General features: G+C 61.8%; 3 protein-coding genes across 6 annotated transcripts in view; all 3 read left to right on the forward strand.

Moving 5' to 3' along the window:
- Window positions 1–1,139, forward strand: part of LOC308061137 (gap junction beta-5 protein-like) — a gene marked incomplete at its 3' end in the record, with an annotated part of 151,350 nt that extends 150,211 nt beyond the window's left edge. The window contains exon 4 of the mRNA XM_080380687.1: window positions 234–1,139. Coding sequence (XP_080236813.1) covers window positions 258–1,139 — 882 coding nt within the window. The 5' untranslated portion in view covers window positions 234–257. The remainder of the gene's footprint in view (window positions 1–233) is intronic.
- GJB3 (gap junction protein beta 3) lies at window positions 1,086–13,422 on the forward strand. 2 transcript variants are annotated; one of them, XM_080378514.1, is made up of 2 exons: window positions 1,086–10,549; window positions 10,854–13,422. In XM_080378514.1, exons 1-2 carry the CDS (start codon window positions 9,795–9,797, stop codon window positions 10,867–10,869), a joined length of 771 nt encoding a protein of 256 aa, XP_080234640.1. In that variant the 5' UTR covers window positions 1,086–9,794; the 3' UTR covers window positions 10,870–13,422. The 2 variants fall into 2 exon arrangements, with proteins under 2 accessions (XP_080234640.1, XP_080234639.1); XM_080378513.1 differs by having other exon boundaries at window positions 1,086–7,468; window positions 9,765–13,422.
- A 151-nt stretch (window positions 13,423–13,573) lies between these two features.
- GJA4 (gap junction protein alpha 4) lies at window positions 13,574–16,789 on the forward strand. 3 transcript variants are annotated; one of them, XM_080378510.1, is made up of 2 exons: window positions 13,574–13,719; window positions 14,676–16,789. In XM_080378510.1, exon 2 carries the CDS (start codon window positions 14,697–14,699, stop codon window positions 15,717–15,719), a length of 1,023 nt encoding a protein of 340 aa, XP_080234636.1. In that variant the 5' UTR covers window positions 13,574–13,719; window positions 14,676–14,696; the 3' UTR covers window positions 15,720–16,789. The 3 variants fall into 3 exon arrangements, with proteins under 3 accessions (XP_080234636.1, XP_080234637.1, XP_080234638.1); XM_080378511.1 differs by lacking the exon at window positions 13,574–13,719 and adding an exon at window positions 13,729–14,039; XM_080378512.1 differs by lacking the exon at window positions 13,574–13,719 and adding an exon at window positions 13,729–14,028.
- Window positions 16,790–17,437: the final 648 nt, after the last annotated feature.

Genomic DNA, 17,437 nt, shown 5'->3' on the forward strand with positions numbered 1-17,437 from the left:
TTCTGGGTCCCCATGACCCAGCCGGGGGGGATGGTGCTCTGCAGAGACACATCACCCGGACCAGGTCTGTGCTGGACACATGTCAGTGCGTGTCCCCACATGCGAGCAAAGACCAGAGACTGTCCCCAGGGCCACCGGGGCAGCGTGGCTCAGTGCTGTGGGGGCACACAGGTGCTCTGATGGGGACCTCTCGCTGCTTCTTTGGTGTCGCTGTGTCTTCTCTCTCCTCGCAGGCTAGCTAAGGGCATCGGGGGACCATGAACTGGGGGGTGTTCGAAGGGCTCCTCAGCGGGGTCAACAAGTACTCTACAGCCTTCGGCCGCATCTGGCTCTCCCTCGTCTTCATCTTCCGCCTGCTGGTCTACGTGGTGGCAGCCGAGCGGGTCTGGAGCGATGACCACAAGGACTTTGACTGCAACACGCGGCAGCCGGGCTGCACCAACGTCTGCTTCGACCACTTCTTCCCTGTCTCCCACATCCGCCTCTGGGCCCTGCAGCTCATCCTGGTGACCTGTCCATCCCTCCTGGTCATCATGCACGTGGCCTACCGGGAAGCCAAGGAACAGAGGCACCGCGCCGCCGGCGGGGACAACTGCCACCGCATCTACCCCAACCCTGGCAAGAAGCGGGGAGGACTGTGGTGGACCTACCTGCTCAGCCTGGTCTTCAAGGCCGGCGTGGATGTGGTCTTCCTCTACATCTTCTACCGCTTCTACAGGAACTACACCCTGCCCCGGGTGGTGAAGTGTGAGCTGCCCCCCTGCCCCAACGTGGTGGACTGCTTCATCTCCCGGCCCACCGAGAAGAACATCTTCACCCTTTTCATGGTGGTCACCGCCTGCATCTGCGTCGTATTGAGCATCATCGAGGCCACCTACCTGATCGGCAAGCGGTGCCGCGAGTGTTTGCGAGCCAGCAGCACGGAGAGCTGTCGGCACAGCCAGGACTGCCCGCTCTCCTGCACCGAGCCTGCAGGCACGGAGGGGCAGGTTTTCCATGGGGTGGACTACAAACCCCCCACAGCCTCCATCCCCCCCACAGCCTCCACCCCCCCACAGCCTCCACCCCCCCACACAGCCTCCACCCCCCCCACAGCCTCCATCCCTGGCACGCTGCCTGAGGAGGAGGCTCTTTCCTAGAGCTGCCCAGGGGAAAGCAGGAGTCACTCACCTGCCCTGCACCTTCGCCCCCCTCCTCTTCCTCCTCCTCCATCCCCTGGTGCAGGAAGGCTGGGGGTGGCAGCACCTCGGAGTCGGGCTGTGCCCCAGGGCTTTCTGCCTGTCCCATTCTGAGGAAGGCTTGTTACATCGTTCTGCTGAATTTGGGGTGAATCTGGGTGCTGTAGGACACGTGTAGTCCCCGAGAGCCCACAGGGACAAGCAGCTCTGTGGTGGCTGTGAACTGGCAGCGGTGCCCAGAGGTCGAGCCCTTCCCAGCCGGGCTGGCTTAGCTGGTCCTGAGGGTATCCTTGCAATGAATAAAAAATTCTGTACCTCTGAAGTGATGGCCAAAGCGGTTGTTCTCCTGCTGTTCCGGCACAGCGCTGTCAAGAGGGGAGTAAGGGCTGCATCACCCCTGGGAAGGCATCGTTCCCACCGGCTGCTCCAGGCTGGGTTTGGACCAGCCACGGTGACAAACCACTGGCTGCAGGCTTAGGTCTGCTGGAGAAAAGCCACCGAAAATTGGAGCAGCCCCTGGCACTGGACATGAGCAATGGCTTTGGCCAGAGAGGGGGAGCACCAAGGCTGGGCAGGTGGTTTTGGGGGTGTATGGGGTTGTACGAGGGCTGCACTGCCTGGGGAAGTGTTGGTCCTTGCACCCAGCAAGCCAACGGCAAAACTCTTATTCATCCAAGTACTGGATGCAGGCGAGCAAGGAGGACACCTTAATTATCTTCCTGTAATCCCAGGCTTTAAAAAAAATACATTCTTGATTTAAGATGGGCTGCTGGGCACAGGCAGGCACACCCAAAGGCGTCAACATCCCCAGGGACCCACAGGTGGCTCAGCCCTTTGTGGCCGTGGGCTGACAGAGACAGGGAGCAATTTAAACATGTCACAAGTTTTCAAACCAGCTCAGAGGTGGTGGGGGTGGTGGGGGAAAGGGGCCAGCCAGGACAGGCACCCTCCACCCCCCTGGGCAGCCCCTCTCCCTATCCCTCACCCTGCGTAAGCCAGACCACGGGTGTCAGGGCCATTTCAGACTGATAGGTTCGTCATTAATGACATTCATTAGCAGAGTGGGGACAAGAGCATGTGCTTGGTGTGGCAGCCACCGTGGCAAAGTGCAGGGGTGAGGATCCAGCTGGGCAGGCAGAGCCCGTTGTGGGCTGCTGGCTCTTCCTGCCTGGCCGGAGAAAAACACCCGAGCAAAACAGCCGAATAAAGGAGAGGAAAAACACCCTAACCATTGATTAAACAATAACATTAAATGGCAGAATATGATCTCGTTTATTGCTGTAATATGTCGCGCTCTGCCATGACTCAGGCGGTACTGCAATTTCTAAGGCCATCAACAGTAACTGAGCATTAGCTGGGATGAATAATTAACAATAATTTCATGGCAAATGCACTCGTAAGTAACATTAGCATTGAACATGCAGCTCGATCTGTTACTGGTTTCGCTTTATTTAGAGGGTGCGATTATTATTTTTTCCATGAGCGTCGACAGCCCCAGCTCTCGCTGTCTCTGCTGCAAAGGAAGCGGCACAGGGCGGGGGATGCTGTCACCGTGTCCTTTAGGGCCGGGGCCGTTCTCGGTGGCTACCACCGCTTTGCAGCACGCCTGACCCAATGCACAAGCTCCCACCTGAGACCCTTGTTAGGCAAAGCTGAGCCCCTTCCCACAGCCCACCCTGGAGCAAGGGGCCAGCCTGGATGCGCTGAAGAGGGAGGCAGAGGGACCGCTACAGCCGGGGGGATGCTGTGGGCAGGCAGGGCTGCAGGATGGCCGGACGGGAGGGCAGGGACCAGACTGGCCACCCACGAGGGTGGAGATGGTGGAGGAGCCCTGGGGGGATCCTTGCCACTGGCCGGGACCCTCTGGACTTACAGCAGCTCCTTGCACTGGCACCGGTGAGTTTGGAGATCTCTAGGGTAAGAGAGGCAGGTGGTGAAATACGGGTAGATTTCTTCCATCGCTTTTTAAGTGAATCTGTGCTGATCTCTGCCTTCCTTCTGCCCGCTCTCGTTGCTCTGCTTGCTGCATCATTCACCTGAAAATTTTCTTTACCGAAGCCTTTAACGTCAGAGGATACAAGTTGTTCTTTGTGTGCCAGCCATTGCCTCTGATTTAAAGACCTAGGGCTGGGCTGTTTGTTTTCAACCAAGGTTGGCAGCTCTTGATCAAGGCTGTCCTCGATTAACAAAATCACGAGGTGTTCCCCAGCTGCAAGCCCTAATCGTGGCAGGGATGAGACCCAGAACAACCACCCTGCCCGCCTGCCCCGGTTCCCAACATCAAAGCAGCAGCCGGAGCTGCTGCCCATTGCGAGAGACCCGACGATCCAGTTTGTTGATGCCGTTTGCTGTTGCGCTGCTTTATCTCGCTCGGAGCAAGCGTTGCAGCCACTCCGCAAAGCTCCAGGCATCTTGCACCATCCAGGCTTGGGATCAGCGGTGGCTGGCCGGACAAATGGGAGCATTTGGCTGCTGCTTTCTGATGTGTTTCTGTGCTCCACACCAAGGGGACCTGAGGTTGCCCCGGCTGGTGCTGCAGAAGCCAGGGGCTGGGGGCTGTGCCACCTCCTGGGATGCAGAGTGCTGGGTTGAGAGGCAGGATTGGTGCTGGAGATAAAACAAATCAACTGGGGGATGTCACCATAAAAGCTAAATATTTTTCAGACTTTGCATCATCATACAGGGGGTTGTATTTGCTTGTGGGGTGCCCAGAAGGCCCCCCTGAATTTTGGAGAGCAGGGATTTGAAACAAAAGCATCACTAACTGCAGCCCAGCCAGGAATGTGGAGGGGCTCGTGTGTGCAGCGGCATGGGTCCGGGGTAGCCTGCCCTTCCCAGGGGAAGCTTCTTTCTTCCCTGCCTGAAAACTGCCTCTTTGCTGGGAATTGAAGAGAAATTCTCTGATTTACATCCAGCGTGCCGGCGTGAGCAGCTGCCGGCTCCCAGGCTCCCGTGACTCCTGCGCCCCAGCACTTGCGGGGGAGGCCTTGTCCCCAGGGACATGGCCCTGGAGCGGGATGGCTGGGATGCTGCTGGCAGACAGGGAGCTGGAGATAAAAGTCAGGGCTGGGTCCCAACCCTGGTGGGTGGCTGAGTGCTGTCTCCTGCGATGCCCCGTTTAAGATGCTTTTAAAGAGACTTCGAGGTTTTCCTCCTGGTTTGGCAGCCGCCTGCTCCTCTGCTTGGATTTTTCCTTTATGGAGGACCCAAAGTCGGGGCACTGGCAGTCGCTGGGTGTTTTTAGTGTTCACGTCTGGCACTGAAGCCTTTCACCCATCGCCCCACCGAGTCGGAGCAGGGTGACATACTCCAGGCACGCACCCAAACCTCCTCCAAGGTGTCCCCAGTGCTGAAAGCTACCAAAGCACCCTGGTGCCTTGTCCCTGTCCCTGTGCCGGATCAGAGGGATGGTGGAGGGGGCACAGGGATTTGTCGCTTGCTGGGACACCCAAATACCCAGCTCAGTGCTGCAAAACATGGGGGTGTTTCCATTCCCCACCCAACTGCCTTAGGGGAAAACTTCTGCCTCTCTGAACTTTGTTGCCTCTCCTGAAATTCTAAAATTGCAGGGGAGAGGCTGCTGGGGGGATCTGACCCCACTCTTCACCTGCCCCTTGCCGGGTTTTACCGTGGGGCAGGGAGCTGCTGCCTTCTTAAGAAACCAGACCCACCGGTGGTCTCAAGAAATCAGACTTGCCATCTTCCCTCTCTCCTGGGTTTGTCATCTCGAAGGCCACAGCCCCCAGATTCCTGGCAGAGCTCTGGCTCTCTGCAACAACATAGCTGAAATTCCTGATCCTGCCGATAGGACCAGCTCCTGGGTGAGGGGGGGCTCCCAGCTGCTCCACAGCTTTGCTCAGTCCGGGGTGAGGGACTCCTCCTCGGGCTCACCCCGCTCCGCACCCCCAGGCTCCCACCAGGGTTTGCTTTGGGTCTCGTGGGCTCCACTCCCGTGGTCTCAGTGTCTCCAGTCTGACAAACCCCCACACGCTTTATTTGACCTCCTGCAGCCAAAAAGCTGCTGGGTGAGTGGCTCCTAGAGTGCCCCGAGTGCAGGGAACAAACCTCTCAGAGCATCAAGAGCCCAGTGGGGCTCCTCAAACATGTCCCTGTGGGAGGGGTGACCCCAGCGAGGTGCCGCGTGGGGCTCCACAGGCCAGGGAGCAGCTGGGAAAACAGCGGTGTGATGCTGGGAAAGCCTCGGGACAGCCCGGGCCACGCTGAAATGGGGCTGCTCCACGTGGGGAGGCTGAGCAGGGCACCCCGCTGCCCAGGCCGGGGGCGGGGGGGATGACCCAGCCTCCTGGGAGCCACCCTGGGGAGAGGGACGTCCCTCTTAGGGACACATCCCAGGTCCTATCGGGATGCGACTGGAGCAGGGCAGGGTCCTGCTGGGTGCGGACCCTGCCATTCTTTGGGAAAGGTCTCACTCGGGACGCCCCGACACTGGCAGGGCGGTGGCTGCACGTTGCTGTAGGTTGGGGACACTGATAAGCTGTTGCAAAACTCTTACTAAGGCAAAATAATTTTTAAAAGTGTGTTACAATTGCGTAATTGGTGATTCTTAGCAACAGTTGATGTGAGCCCCGTCTGCCCTGGTCTTGCCTGGGGTTTCTGCTGGGTTTGCAGTGCCACCCATGCGGGGGACGGAGCATCACCTGGCAGAAGCCGCTGCTGCTGCTTGCAGAGGAATCCGGCTCCGTTGATCTCATTGCAGGATTTGACCCGCCTTTATTGTTCAACCCAAGCGTGTGTGTGCATGTACGCAGACAAGAACCTCTACAGGAGCTGTTTGCTAGACTCACCCAGTTACTGGGAACAGAACAAACTACCTTTCCCCTCCCCACACACACACACTCAGCGCTGCAGACAAAAACCTGGGCACGCAGGAGAGCTGCAGAGACACAGCTGGGAAAGAGCTTCCCTACTCGGAAAGCTGTCCGGATCTGGCCACCTCTCTGTGACCCTTTACCGGCTGGGCAGGTACCTCCAGCGCGCCAGGCAGCGGCGCAGGGTGCTCACAGGGCTGTTGGGGACCGGCAGGTTGTGGGGGGACAGACCCCACAGTGCTAAGGGGGTGCAGGTGAGAGCTGTGCGCTGGCTGGCGTGCCCGTGCCTACGGTGGCCAGAGGTGGGGACCCCGACACCGTGCAGTGCTATGTCAGGACCCCACAGGCAGTGCTGGGGTCCCTGGCCCATGGGGCTGCGCACCCCGGGGAGGGATGGAGGGGGATGGCACAGCACGGCATCCCAAGGAGCAGGAATGGCCATCCCAGGCCCTGCTCCTCTGTCCCACCACCCTCCCTGGGTGCCGAGAGAGGCTGAGCCCTCCCCGAGAAAGCGCACAGCCCCGCTCTGCTGCGCTTACCCCAGGCAGGAGCCGGGCGCTTTCGTGCCCAGCACCCTGCACCCACGCGGGGCAGGACCCGGTGGTGACGCAGCGGGCTGGCACGCTGGGGGCTGGTGAGGGTGCTGGGCTTCACGGGAGGCAAACCGGCACTGCAGGCAGAGCCGAGCACACCTGGAGCGTTGCCCCTGCTCCGCCTGGCTGCCCGCCAGCGCCAGCCGGGCTGCGGGGCTCCCACGGTGCCAGCCTGGCATCGGCTCGGCACAGAGCTCACGTCCCCTTCCCACCCCACCAGGGGTCCATGGCTGGAGCTGGCACTGGGAGGCAGGTGGGTGCTGGGTGGCATCGCCGGCAGGGCACCGGGGCTGGAGACATGGGAGACTTGGCAGGCTGGTGAGGGGGCACGGGCCCTGGGGGCGTGCAAGGGCTCCAGGCAGCAGCCATCAGCGCAAGCTTTTGGCTGAGGAGGGGAAAGCAGCAGCTCCCCTCCCCGTTTTAAAGCGAAGGGCTGGGTGGGAGCGCTGCGATTGCTCCCCACCCTGGCTCGCTGCCGGGGGTTTGCCGGGGAGGAGGATCTGGTTTTGGACGGGGCAGTGAGCACAGGTGTGTGAGCGCGGGCAGAGGTGCTGCCCTGGCACTTGGCACACGCTGGCACAGGACCCCAGCTCGGCTCAGCTGCGCTTCTTGGTGTGACCCCGGGCCAGCAGCGTGGGAGCGTGGTGGTGGGTTCGTGGCTTGCTGCGGGGTGGCCGTGGCCAGGGACGGGCTCCCAGGCAGCCCCATGGGCTCCAGGCAGTGCTCCAAGCTCTGATCCTTCCCCACAGCCCCAGGACCATCTCGCCAGGCCACACAGCTCTCCTCGGACAAGAGGACTCAGATCATCTGTGTGCCATTGCGCCCTCAGCCATGCCCTGAGCAGGGAAGGAGCCTGAGCCGCCTCCAGGTACGTCTCGGGGGGCACTGGGCAGCAGCTCCTGCGGGGGGATGCAAGTGCATGGTGCTGATTGACCTGAGTAGCTGGAAAGGAAAGAATTAGCGCTTGGGGTTGAAGGAAACTTTTGATCCAGCCTGGAACTGGAGCTGCCTGCTGGCTCCTGGGCTGTCCTGTACGCCCCAGGCAGGCATTTCAACAGCCAAAACCAAAGCATTTGTCTGGAAAAAACCCATATTTTTCTTACACAAACCACCTCTTTTAGAAAACACAGAAATGAAATGTTGGGACTGGTGATATCTGGGATGTGGTCCCACTGGACCCAGCCGCGGTGCTGCCTCCCTGGCCCCGGCCCCAACCTGCTGGGCCAGTTTGGGCTCCTGCGGGGCTTTGGCACATTCCTCCTGCCAGAGCCACAAGCACCTGGCGCTGCAGACCCCCGGCAGCCCAGCTCTGCAGACCCCCGGCAGCCCATCACTGTGGACCCCCAGCAGCCCAGTGCTGCAGACCCCCGGCAGCCCATCACTGAGGACCCCCAGCAGCCCACTGCTATGCACCATGCTCTGCAGGCACAGACAGACCATTCCCGTGGCGAGCAAGAAGCTGCTCTGCAGCGTGTCCTCGCTGGCAGGCACAGACCCGCAAAACTTGGCAGTTCCTTGCAAAAGAAGATTAATTCTTGCAAAGGCAAAGGAGCTGCAAAAAGTCTCCTCTGGTCATTGCTGGTGCTCGGCTCTGTCCTTCAAGGGCTTGGCCCTCCCTGCTTACCACAGGATCGTGTGATGCTTCACTCTGGTCTTCACCCCTACACCGCACAGCCCACCATGCTCGTATCAGTGGTGGTGTGCATTGCTCAAAGCAACGCCTTAAAAGCAGGGACGGACCCAGCCTGCCATTCTGTGAAGCCCTCTGTCAGGGGAGACACCTTAACAGCACAGAGTCAACAGTGGCCAACTCACCTCCGGCTAACCGTCACCCGGGTTTGCAAACCCAGGCGGCAGTAAAGCTCTGGGTCTGGCGTAGCGTGCCAGGCAGTAAAGCTCTGGGTCTGGCGTAGCGTGCCACCCTGCTTGCACTGGGGCAGCCCCATGCCGAGCTGCGGAGCCGGTTTGGCCAGCACAAGCCCTTGGGGCTGCCAGCAGCGCTGCCAGGAGCGGGGTGCCAGCTAGGGTGAGGTGCCGGCAGCATGCACAGACTCTCTCTTTCAGCAGCCCCGCTTTCACCCACGCTTGGGCTGCCTCAGGCGTCACCTGCGAGAAAGAAAACCCATCCCTGCCATGCCCCAGCATCCGGCTCTGCAGCAGCCGCTTCCCCTTCAGCTCTTGGCGTTAGCAAAGCATGGCGGCTGGTTTAGCCCATTCTACCCATGTAGAAACTGCGGCTCAGGGAAGGCTGGGACCACACCTGAGATCCCCTGGGGTGTCCCTGGTGGTAAAGGTTCCCATCCATCCCCAAAACGTGCTGGTGCAGGGGAGTGTGGCTGAACCACACAAAACCCTGGGGAGGGAAGAGGACGAGCCTGGGGAGCGCGACCCAGGAGCTGTGCTGGTCCAGTGCTGCAGCCGAGCGGAGCCAGCTCAGCCCTGCCCCTGCCAAGGCGCTTTCCCACCGGGTCCCATTGCACAGGTGGGGGTCCCGCTGCCCCCGTCCTTCCCACCGTGGCTCTGATGCATCAGGGGCACATCAGGCAATCAATGAGCTTGTGCCTCAGTGCTGGGCAGCCAAGGAGGGGCTGGCAGGGCACTGGGGGTCCATCCTAGTGGCCATCAGCATGTGCCCCTGTGGGCAGCGGGGGAGAAGGAAGGCATGGTCGGGGGTGGAACTGTGCTGCAGGGTCCCCTCCTGCCCCCATCCCAAGGGACCGGTCAGCTTGCGGGGCTGGTGTCCACACAAACCTTTGCTTTGCTGCCATGCCCAGCACCCTGCACAGCTGCCCCTGCCTCCCGCCTGGGCGCAGCCTCTTCCTGTTGATCCTGGCCCGCTCCAGCGGATTGCGCTGCCAATTTACACCGACATGCGCAATCAGGCCGGGGACATGGTGGCAGGGACTTGGCCAGGTGGCTCATCCCTTACGGCAAAGGCTCCACCAGAAGGAAGTGCAGAGAGGTTGAGTCACCTCTGTCAACAGGAGAATGTGAGGATGGGCTTTACTGTCTGCAAGTGAGATGGTCCCTCCACCCCAAATAAGTGGCACATGGTTGGGGAGACAGTCCAGGAGGTCAATGAGATTAAGTGCAGCAAGAGGTGAGCTGCCCCATGGCCATCTCCCACTGCTCTTCACCCACGGCTTCTGCTGCTGTTTCTCCAGGTTGGGTGACTCTGGTCTCCACCAGCTACCATGGACTGGAAAACACTGCAGGCGCTGCTCAGCGGGGTCAACAAATACTCCACAGCTTTTGGCCGCATCTGGCTCTCTGTGGTCTTCGTTTTCCGTGTGCTGGTCTACGTGGTGGCAGCTGAGCGTGTGTGGGGAGATGAGCAGAAGGACTTTGACTGCAACACGCGGCAGCCGGGCTGCACCAACGTCTGCTATGACCAATTTTTCCCCATCTCCCACATCCGACTCTGGGCCCTGCAGCTCATCTTTGTCACTTGCCCTTCCCTCTTGGTCATCATGCATGTGGCCTACCGGGAGGACCGTGAGAAGAAGAACCGGGAGAAGAATGGGGAGAATTGCCCCAGGCTCTACAGCAACACGGGCAAGAAGCATGGCGGGCTGTGGTGGACCTACCTGCTCAGCCTCTTCTTCAAGCTTATCATAGAGATCCTGTTCCTCTACCTCCTCCACAAGATATGGGACAGCTTTGACTTGCCACGGCTGGTCAAGTGCTCCAACGTGGACCCCTGCCCCAACATTGTAGACTGCTACATTGCTCGGCCAACCGAGAAAAGAGTCTTCACGTACTTTATGGTCGGGGCCTCAGCCATCTGCATCATCCTTACGGTCTGTGAGATCTTCTACCTCATCTTCAAGCGGGTTGTCCAGAGTGCACGGAAGTGGAAGAAGTCCACCAAGCGCTCCGTCAGCTACAGCAAGGCCTCCACCTGCCGGTGCCACCTCAAGACGGAGGAGAAGGACAAGTCCCAGATGAGGTGGGTGGCAGCCCTGTGGGCTTTGGCTCCCAACCTGACTGCTGTCTGATGGGTGCTGGGAGGGCAAGAGGGAGGGAGAAGTGTCCTGGATTGTGCCAGGCTTGGCTGGCCACAGAGGTGACCACCAGTGATGCCACCAGCCAGGACCTCGATGGCTGAAAGGGGAGGGGGACACATACATGGGAAGTATCCTGCTTGGGAGCATGGGCACGTCCCTGGGTGTCCCAGCGGCGAGGGCACACTCGGTGGCAGGTGGGTGCTAGCTGCCCCCGGGCATGCCTGAGGGTGTCTGTTCTTCCCACAGAGGAGAAGAGCTGTGAGCTCACCCGTCCCAGCCGGCTCGCCTTCCCCTTGGCCCAGCAGCTTTTCAAGCCTGCTAAGTCCCTGAACCCTCAAGAGTCAACTCATGAAAAATGACTAAGCCCAGAAAAATGAAGTCACCCCGAGCGAGGCCCACGGGTGCCTGAGCAGACGCAGGTGAGGCGAGGGCAGCCCTGGAGCTCTGCCAGCTGCACGCGGCAGCGCCGCGGGGCTTGGACATCCTGCCAACATATAGATGCCGTGCATGACTCCACCGAGCAGCCAGCCCCACCGCAGCAGCCAGCTCAGTCCTCCCGGGCAGCGAGCCCAGCCAGGAGCTGCAGGGGTGAAGCCATCGAGCTGGGGGAGCACACGGGACTGGGGCTGGCAGGAGGGAGCGTGGGGACTCCCGTGTCCCAGCAGCTTCTCTTGGGTCCTGCAGCTCTGCTGCTCGCGTGCTGGGTGTGAATGCATCAGTGCCCAGCCAGGGATGGTGTCACCTAGCGCGGTGACAGTCCTCCTGGCTCGCTGTGCCCGTACAGGCACAGTCCCAAGCACAGTTTCATCCTCCTTTCTTTTGTACCAAGGAACCAAAGAAATGCTGGGCTCAGCGCCGTGGCCAGAGCCCTCTTGGTGCGCCCAGAGTAATCAGAGAGGAGCAGGGCTGCAGGCTGCTCCTGGCTGCTCCCTTTGCCAGCACTGGGGCAGGAGCAGCCTTTCCCCCTTCGCTCATGCAAGCGCCATGCCAGTGTCCCACCCAACTGCCCGTGCTGGTTCTGCTGCTTCTCTTGGAGCCTTTGCATCCCCCCTCACCTCCTCTGGATGTCACAGATAGCATAAGTCATTGATCCAAAATACATCATGTTGTTTGTAGACGGTGGGATCTGCTCTGCACGCTTTAAATTGGGAGGACTGGTAAAGGCAGAAGAAATGGATCTGCAGAGGTTCCCCAGAAGCCCACAGCTGGGTCCTCCCCACTCCTGCCTCAGCTGGGGCTATGCGGCTCGAGCCCCGGTGCCGGTGTGCCCGGTGTCCGACCACTCCGCCTCCTCCCGGCTTGTCACGCATCGTTAAACTTTAATTCACCAGAACCGCACGCTGGCCCCCGAGGAAATCACGGAAGGAGCAGCATCAATTATTTACTAAATCTTGATAAATATTACAATAAATAGAAATTATTTCCATTTAATCTCTCCTTAAGCGGTGCTACACGGAGGGTCTGCTGGCTCTCCGGCCAGCCCATGAGCGTGCCGTGGTGTGCACTGCCACAGCCAGGGCTCGTGCTGCTGTGGGAGGCTGTGATGGCAATTCCCATGCTGCTGGGGCAGTGACATGTCTCTGCGCTGGGACACAGAGCAAGTGCTTCCAGCACGGGCTGCTCCCATGGGCACCCCAGCACCATGTCACCTGTGTCACCTGAGGCGCCAGCCTCAGTGCCAGAGGAAAGATGCTCCAGGTTGAACAGCAGAAGGTGGCTGACCAGGAAGCGGCTCTGGAAGCCACAGGGGTCTGCTTTGGGACACCCACACGGCTCACTGGGGGTCTGTGGCTGGGGCAAGTGAAGCCCGTGCTGGGCACCATCCTGGTGGCTAAAGCAACGTGGGAGCAGGCGTGTCTGCTGTCAGAGCAGCTCTGGTTCCCTTGCGGGTTTGGAGCACCTCCCCAGAAGTGATCGTTTCCACCCGTGGAGGGCTGGGGGGGCTCAGAGCATCGCTTGGGGCAGGCACCGAGAGGGGACCATGCCGTTTGGGCAGCTACAACGCAGGGGTGGTGGGAGCGGGAAGTGGGATTCATGGTGGGCTGGCTGGGAGACGGGCTGGGCTCTGCAGCACCCTGGTGCCACGGCATGGAGCAGCACATGGGCGTCACCTGAAGCACGGCAATTATTTGATATTAAATATAACGATGCTATTCCGGCTCTGCCCTCGCTCAGCCCCGGCACTGTCTGTGAGAAGGAAATGCCATGTCTCAGTGCAGGAGAGGCGGCAGCTCCCAGTTGGTGTGAACTGGCCTAGTTTCTGGTTTCGGTAGCCCAAACCCGAGCAAACCGCCCCGGCTGACCCCACACAGCCCACGCCAACCGCGCCGGCCCTTTGCGGCCGTGGCAGGACAGCGGGTGGGGGCACACACAGCGGGTCTGCCCCCCTCCCCAAAGGCAGCAGGACTTAAGCCTGTGCGTAAACCACCAGCATCAGCGCCCCCGCTCCCCGCTGCGGTGCCTCCGCACGCCCCGTCGGAGCAGCCGACGGCAAAGCCCCGTTTGAACCGGGCGGCGGGTGCCGGCCCGCGGGTCCCCGGCGCAGCTCAGCCCCGGGGCCGGGCGGCGGCGGGCTCCGGTGTGGCTCCAGCACCACCCAGCGCCCGCCGCGCCGCACGGACCCGCGGGGGCACGGGCCGGGGACCGAGCATCCCCGGGGGACCGAGCCTCCCCCCCGGCACCCCGGGGCATCTCCCCGGCCCTGCCGCCCCGCACCAACAGCGCGGCGGCTGTAGGGGCGCGCCGTGGGGTGGCTCGCCGGGGGTCCCCACCGGTGGGCAGGTCCGTGAGCCCCGCGGGTCCCTGCCCCGCTCAGCGGCTTTGCCGGAACCGGGAGCGAACGGGCGGGGAAACCCGGGGCTTCCCACCGCCCCCGGTGGCGAGGGGGCCGGCTGTCCCCGGCGCCCCCCCTCGGGGCCGCCCCCTCGGTCGGGGGGTGGGGGGCGGCCCCGCACACCTGAGGCTCGGCGCTAAGCCCCGGCCCCCGGTTTCCTGCCCGCGCTCCTCCCCCGGCTCCCCCCGGCCCCCCCCCGGCCCCGCAGGGCCGGAGCCGCCCGGGCCGCTCACACCCAGCGCGGCCCCAGCCCGGCGGGACGTGCCCGGCGCGGCGGAGGTGAGTGCGCGCTGCCGGGACCCCGCGGCGCCGGGACCCCCGGGGGGGGCACTGGGGACACGGGTGCCTGGGGTAGGGGCACCCCACCGCTGGCACCCGCTGTCAGCCTGGGGCACCCCGCTGGCCCCATGCGGCTGGGTGTCCCTTTAACGGCCCAGCTGGCACCTCTGCCTGCTTAATTGGCAGGGGTTAATTAGAAGCCAGGGCTGCGGCTGTTCCTTCTCTCCCAGCCGGGCTGCAGGGCTGAGCTCTGCTGGGAGGGCTGGGCTCACCGGGGGTGAGGCGGAGGCACCCCCGGAGCGACAGCAGGTCAGGGTGCGGTGAGTGGTCTGGGGGGTCCCTCGGCTGGGGAAAGCCCTGGAGGGGGGAGCGGGCTGGGTGCCATCACCCCTCAGCGAGGGACCCGGCTGGGGGCTGTCCCTCCAGTTTGGGGTGAGCCCTGAGGTACTGGGGTGGCTGCGGTACCCCAGGGGTTTGCGCTTCCCCCTGTTCCATGACCCTGGTGCTCTCTGCCCTTCGGCAGAACCGGGGCAGTGGGCTGCAGGAGAGGCAAATCTGGGCTGCTGCTCCTGTGAGCCCCCCCCCGTGCCCCCTCTCTGGGTGCTGTGGCCAGGGGATGCCCCCAAACCAGCGGGGCAGCGAGCTTTTCGCTGCGGGCTGTGTCCTGGGAGTGGGACTGGGTGCTGTGCATGGGATGGTGCTGGGGCGGGGGATCCCCTCGGTGCCTCTTCTCCCCCAGCCCTGTGTTTCTGCACTGGGGTGTAGGAGGAGTGCTCCTGGGCTCAGCAGTGCTGCCTGGCTCCCTCCCTTAGGATGTTCCTTGGTGGGTTGCTGGGACCCTCGGCAGAGCAGCTGCGTTCTGAGAAAGCGCAGGGTTTAGGTGGCCCCGTCTGCCCCGTGCTCTCCAGTGTGGAAACGGAGAACTGACTTGGCTCCCCTCCTCTCTCCGCTGGCAGAGGCACGAGGCTCCCTAGAAGATGGGTGACTGGGGGTTCCTGGAGAAACTGCTGGACCAAGTCCAGGAGCACTCGACCGTGATCGGGAAGATCTGGCTCACCGTGCTCTTCATCTTCCGCATCCTCATCCTGGGCTTGGCTGGGGAGTCAGTGTGGGGGGACGAGCAGTCGGATTTCGTGTGCAACACCAAGCAGCCGGGCTGCACCAACGTCTGCTATGACAAAGCTTTCCCCATCTCCCACATTCGCTACTGGGTGCTCCAGTTCCTCTTTGTCAGCACCCCAACGCTGATTTACCTCGGCCACGTTGTCTATCTCTCCCGGAAGGAGGAGAAGCTGAAGCAACAGGAGAGCGAGCTTCGGGCTATCCACAGCAAGGACCCAAAGATCGAGCAGGCCCTGGCAGCTGTGGAGAAGAAGATGTCCAAGATCTACATGACGGAGGATGGGCGGCTCAAGATCCGAGGGGCACTGATGTGGACGTACATCATCAGTGTGATCTGCAAGAGCATCTTCGAGGCTGGCTTCCTCGTTGGCCAGTGGTACCTGTACGGCTTTTCCATGGTGCCCCGCTACGTGTGCAAGAGGGACCCCTGTCCCCATCAGGTGGACTGCTTCATCTCCCGTCCTACCGAGAAGAGCATCTTCATCATCTTCATGCTGGTGATGGGCTTGATCTCCTTAATCCTGAACCTCCTGGAGCTCTTCCACCTCTGCTGCAAGAGCCTGCTTGGCAACATCAAGAAGGTGTCGGGGCCGAGCCAGGACGGCTTTGCCCCCGACATGGTTGTGGGTCCCTACCCACCCAAGCACTACCCCTTCCTGCCCATGGCCGAGAGCCACACGCCACCCTACCAGGCCTACAACAAGCTCTCCAGTGAGCAGAATTGGGCCAACTTCCACAACGAGGAGAACCTGGCGCTGGGCAGTGGCAGCAGACCCCTCTCAGACCCCTACACCCCCGGGGCTGCTGAAGCCCCCACACCGGAGGAGAAGCTGTGCAGCCGGCCCGGGAGCTCAGCCTCCAAAAAGCAGTACGTCTAGTGCCGGGCTGGCCCCGGCTGGCCACGGGGACCTTCCCTGGTCCCTTGTTCCTGTGAAGGTGCCGTCTGGATGGGCTGCGGAGGCTGTGCCCGGGGGGACCTGCCTGCCCCGGGAGGTGATGCTCAGGAGCGGGGCTGGATGCTGCCCTGGAGCAGAGCCTCCGCGCTCTCCTCTTTTCCCCACAGACCTTGCAAGGAAGGAAACTGCAGAAAGTTCCCTGGGACGCCGTGTCCCGTGTGCCTCGCTGTGGGAAAGGGAGAAATCCCTCGAGCCACACGGCTGGGAACAGGCTGTCCCCGGGGCTGTGGCAGGAGGCTGGAGCTCCGGCTAGTGTGAAAGCTGGGCCTGTGGCCCTGGGAAGCCACTTGCCTCCACAGGCAGCGGGCTGAGCCCAGGAGGGCTGGGGCAGCGCTGCCTCACCGGTCCTGGCCACCAGCCCCATCCTGTTCCTGTGGCCACGGCTGCGGGCCAGCAGCTCCTGCCCCAGGGCTTGCTGCGGGAGCTGCCCCCTTCCCCACGGGGCATGGGGGGGTTAAGCAGCAGCTCGCAGCTGTGGCTCTGCAGCCACCCACTGATCCCCATGGCTGCAGGTCACTGCTCGGGTGCCCTGGGGCTGCGAGCCCCCAGCCCTGGACCCTTTCCCACTTGGTGTGTGTCTCTAAGTTATTTTTAACCTGCTGGCCTGAGCAGGGGGCTTTCTGCCTTCAAGGTGCCGCTGTGTGGGATCTGGGGAGCCGTGTCCAGCCTGGCCGAGTGCCCTGGAGCCCTGTGGATTTTTCCAGGAGGAATTCGCCTAGCAGCTGCTGGGTTTGGGGGGTTATTGGTTTTATTACTTTGCACTAGTCATCTCCTGCTGTGGGTGGGGGTGTTGGGGGGGGTATGGAAGAATCAACAGCCGCCACATGAGCAGTCACCCTGTCATCCCCAGCCCACCGATGCTGTGAAAGGGGAAGGTCCTGCGTGACCCAGGCACGAGCATGGGATGTGGGTGCTGCCCTCAGTGCTGTTTCCTTTCCTCCTGGCAGACTCAGTGTTGCATCTTGTTGAATAAAGTTGGATGAATGAAAAAAGGTGAAGTGTGGCCTGACTGTGCTTCCTGCAGCCACCAGCTGTCCCTGGGAGGGTGGGTGCAGGCCTGGGGCTGAGAGGGAAGCTGCTGCCCTGTGGGGCTGGGGTCCAGGGGGGCGTGGGCACCCACCCACTGAAATCACAACCCTCCCTGCTATAGTGTCCCATCCCCTTGAGCCAAGCCTCAGCCCAGAGGCTGTCACTGGGCCACCTTGGGACAGGCGCCCGTGACCCAAAGCAGGGCTCAGCTCCTCTGCCTCTGCCCTGGCTGTGCTGCAGATAAACCGAAAGGCGGCCCTGGAGCTGCTCGTGGCTGCATAATAGGTGGAAATGAGCCACAGATAAAGGCACACAATGCGGCTCGGGCTGTTGTTTAGTTTCTCTGGCCAAGCCAGCCCAGGGCAGAGCCTGCTCTCTGCCGAGGGCCTCTTCAGTGAGGGTGGGACGGGCTAAAAATACCCTGGAGAAAATAAAATATGGGTGATATCGGGTAATATCGCTGCCACTGGCTGCTGGAGGAAGAGAAGAGGGAGGCACCCGGCCAGGCTGCCCTTGGTGCAGCGCCTGGGCTGGTGGCCGAGCCTGCCTTTGGCTCCCCTCCCTGCTGGGAATAACAAGGGGGGTAAAATCCCCTGGGGTGGGGGTCTGAG

Source organism: Falco punctatus, assembly GCF_963210335.1.
Source record: "Falco punctatus genome assembly, chromosome: 3".
Classification (NCBI taxonomy): Eukaryota; Metazoa; Chordata; class Aves; order Falconiformes; family Falconidae; genus Falco; species Falco punctatus.

What these genes read in the sequence shown, in the direction of transcription:
- GJB3 (XM_080378513.1), top strand. Translation starts at nt 9,795, where the DNA reads ATGGACTGGAAAACACTGCAGGCGCTGCTCAGCGGGGTCAACAAATAC.
- GJA4 (XM_080378510.1), top strand. Translation starts at nt 14,697, where the DNA reads ATGGGTGACTGGGGGTTCCTGGAGAAACTGCTGGACCAAGTCCAGGAG.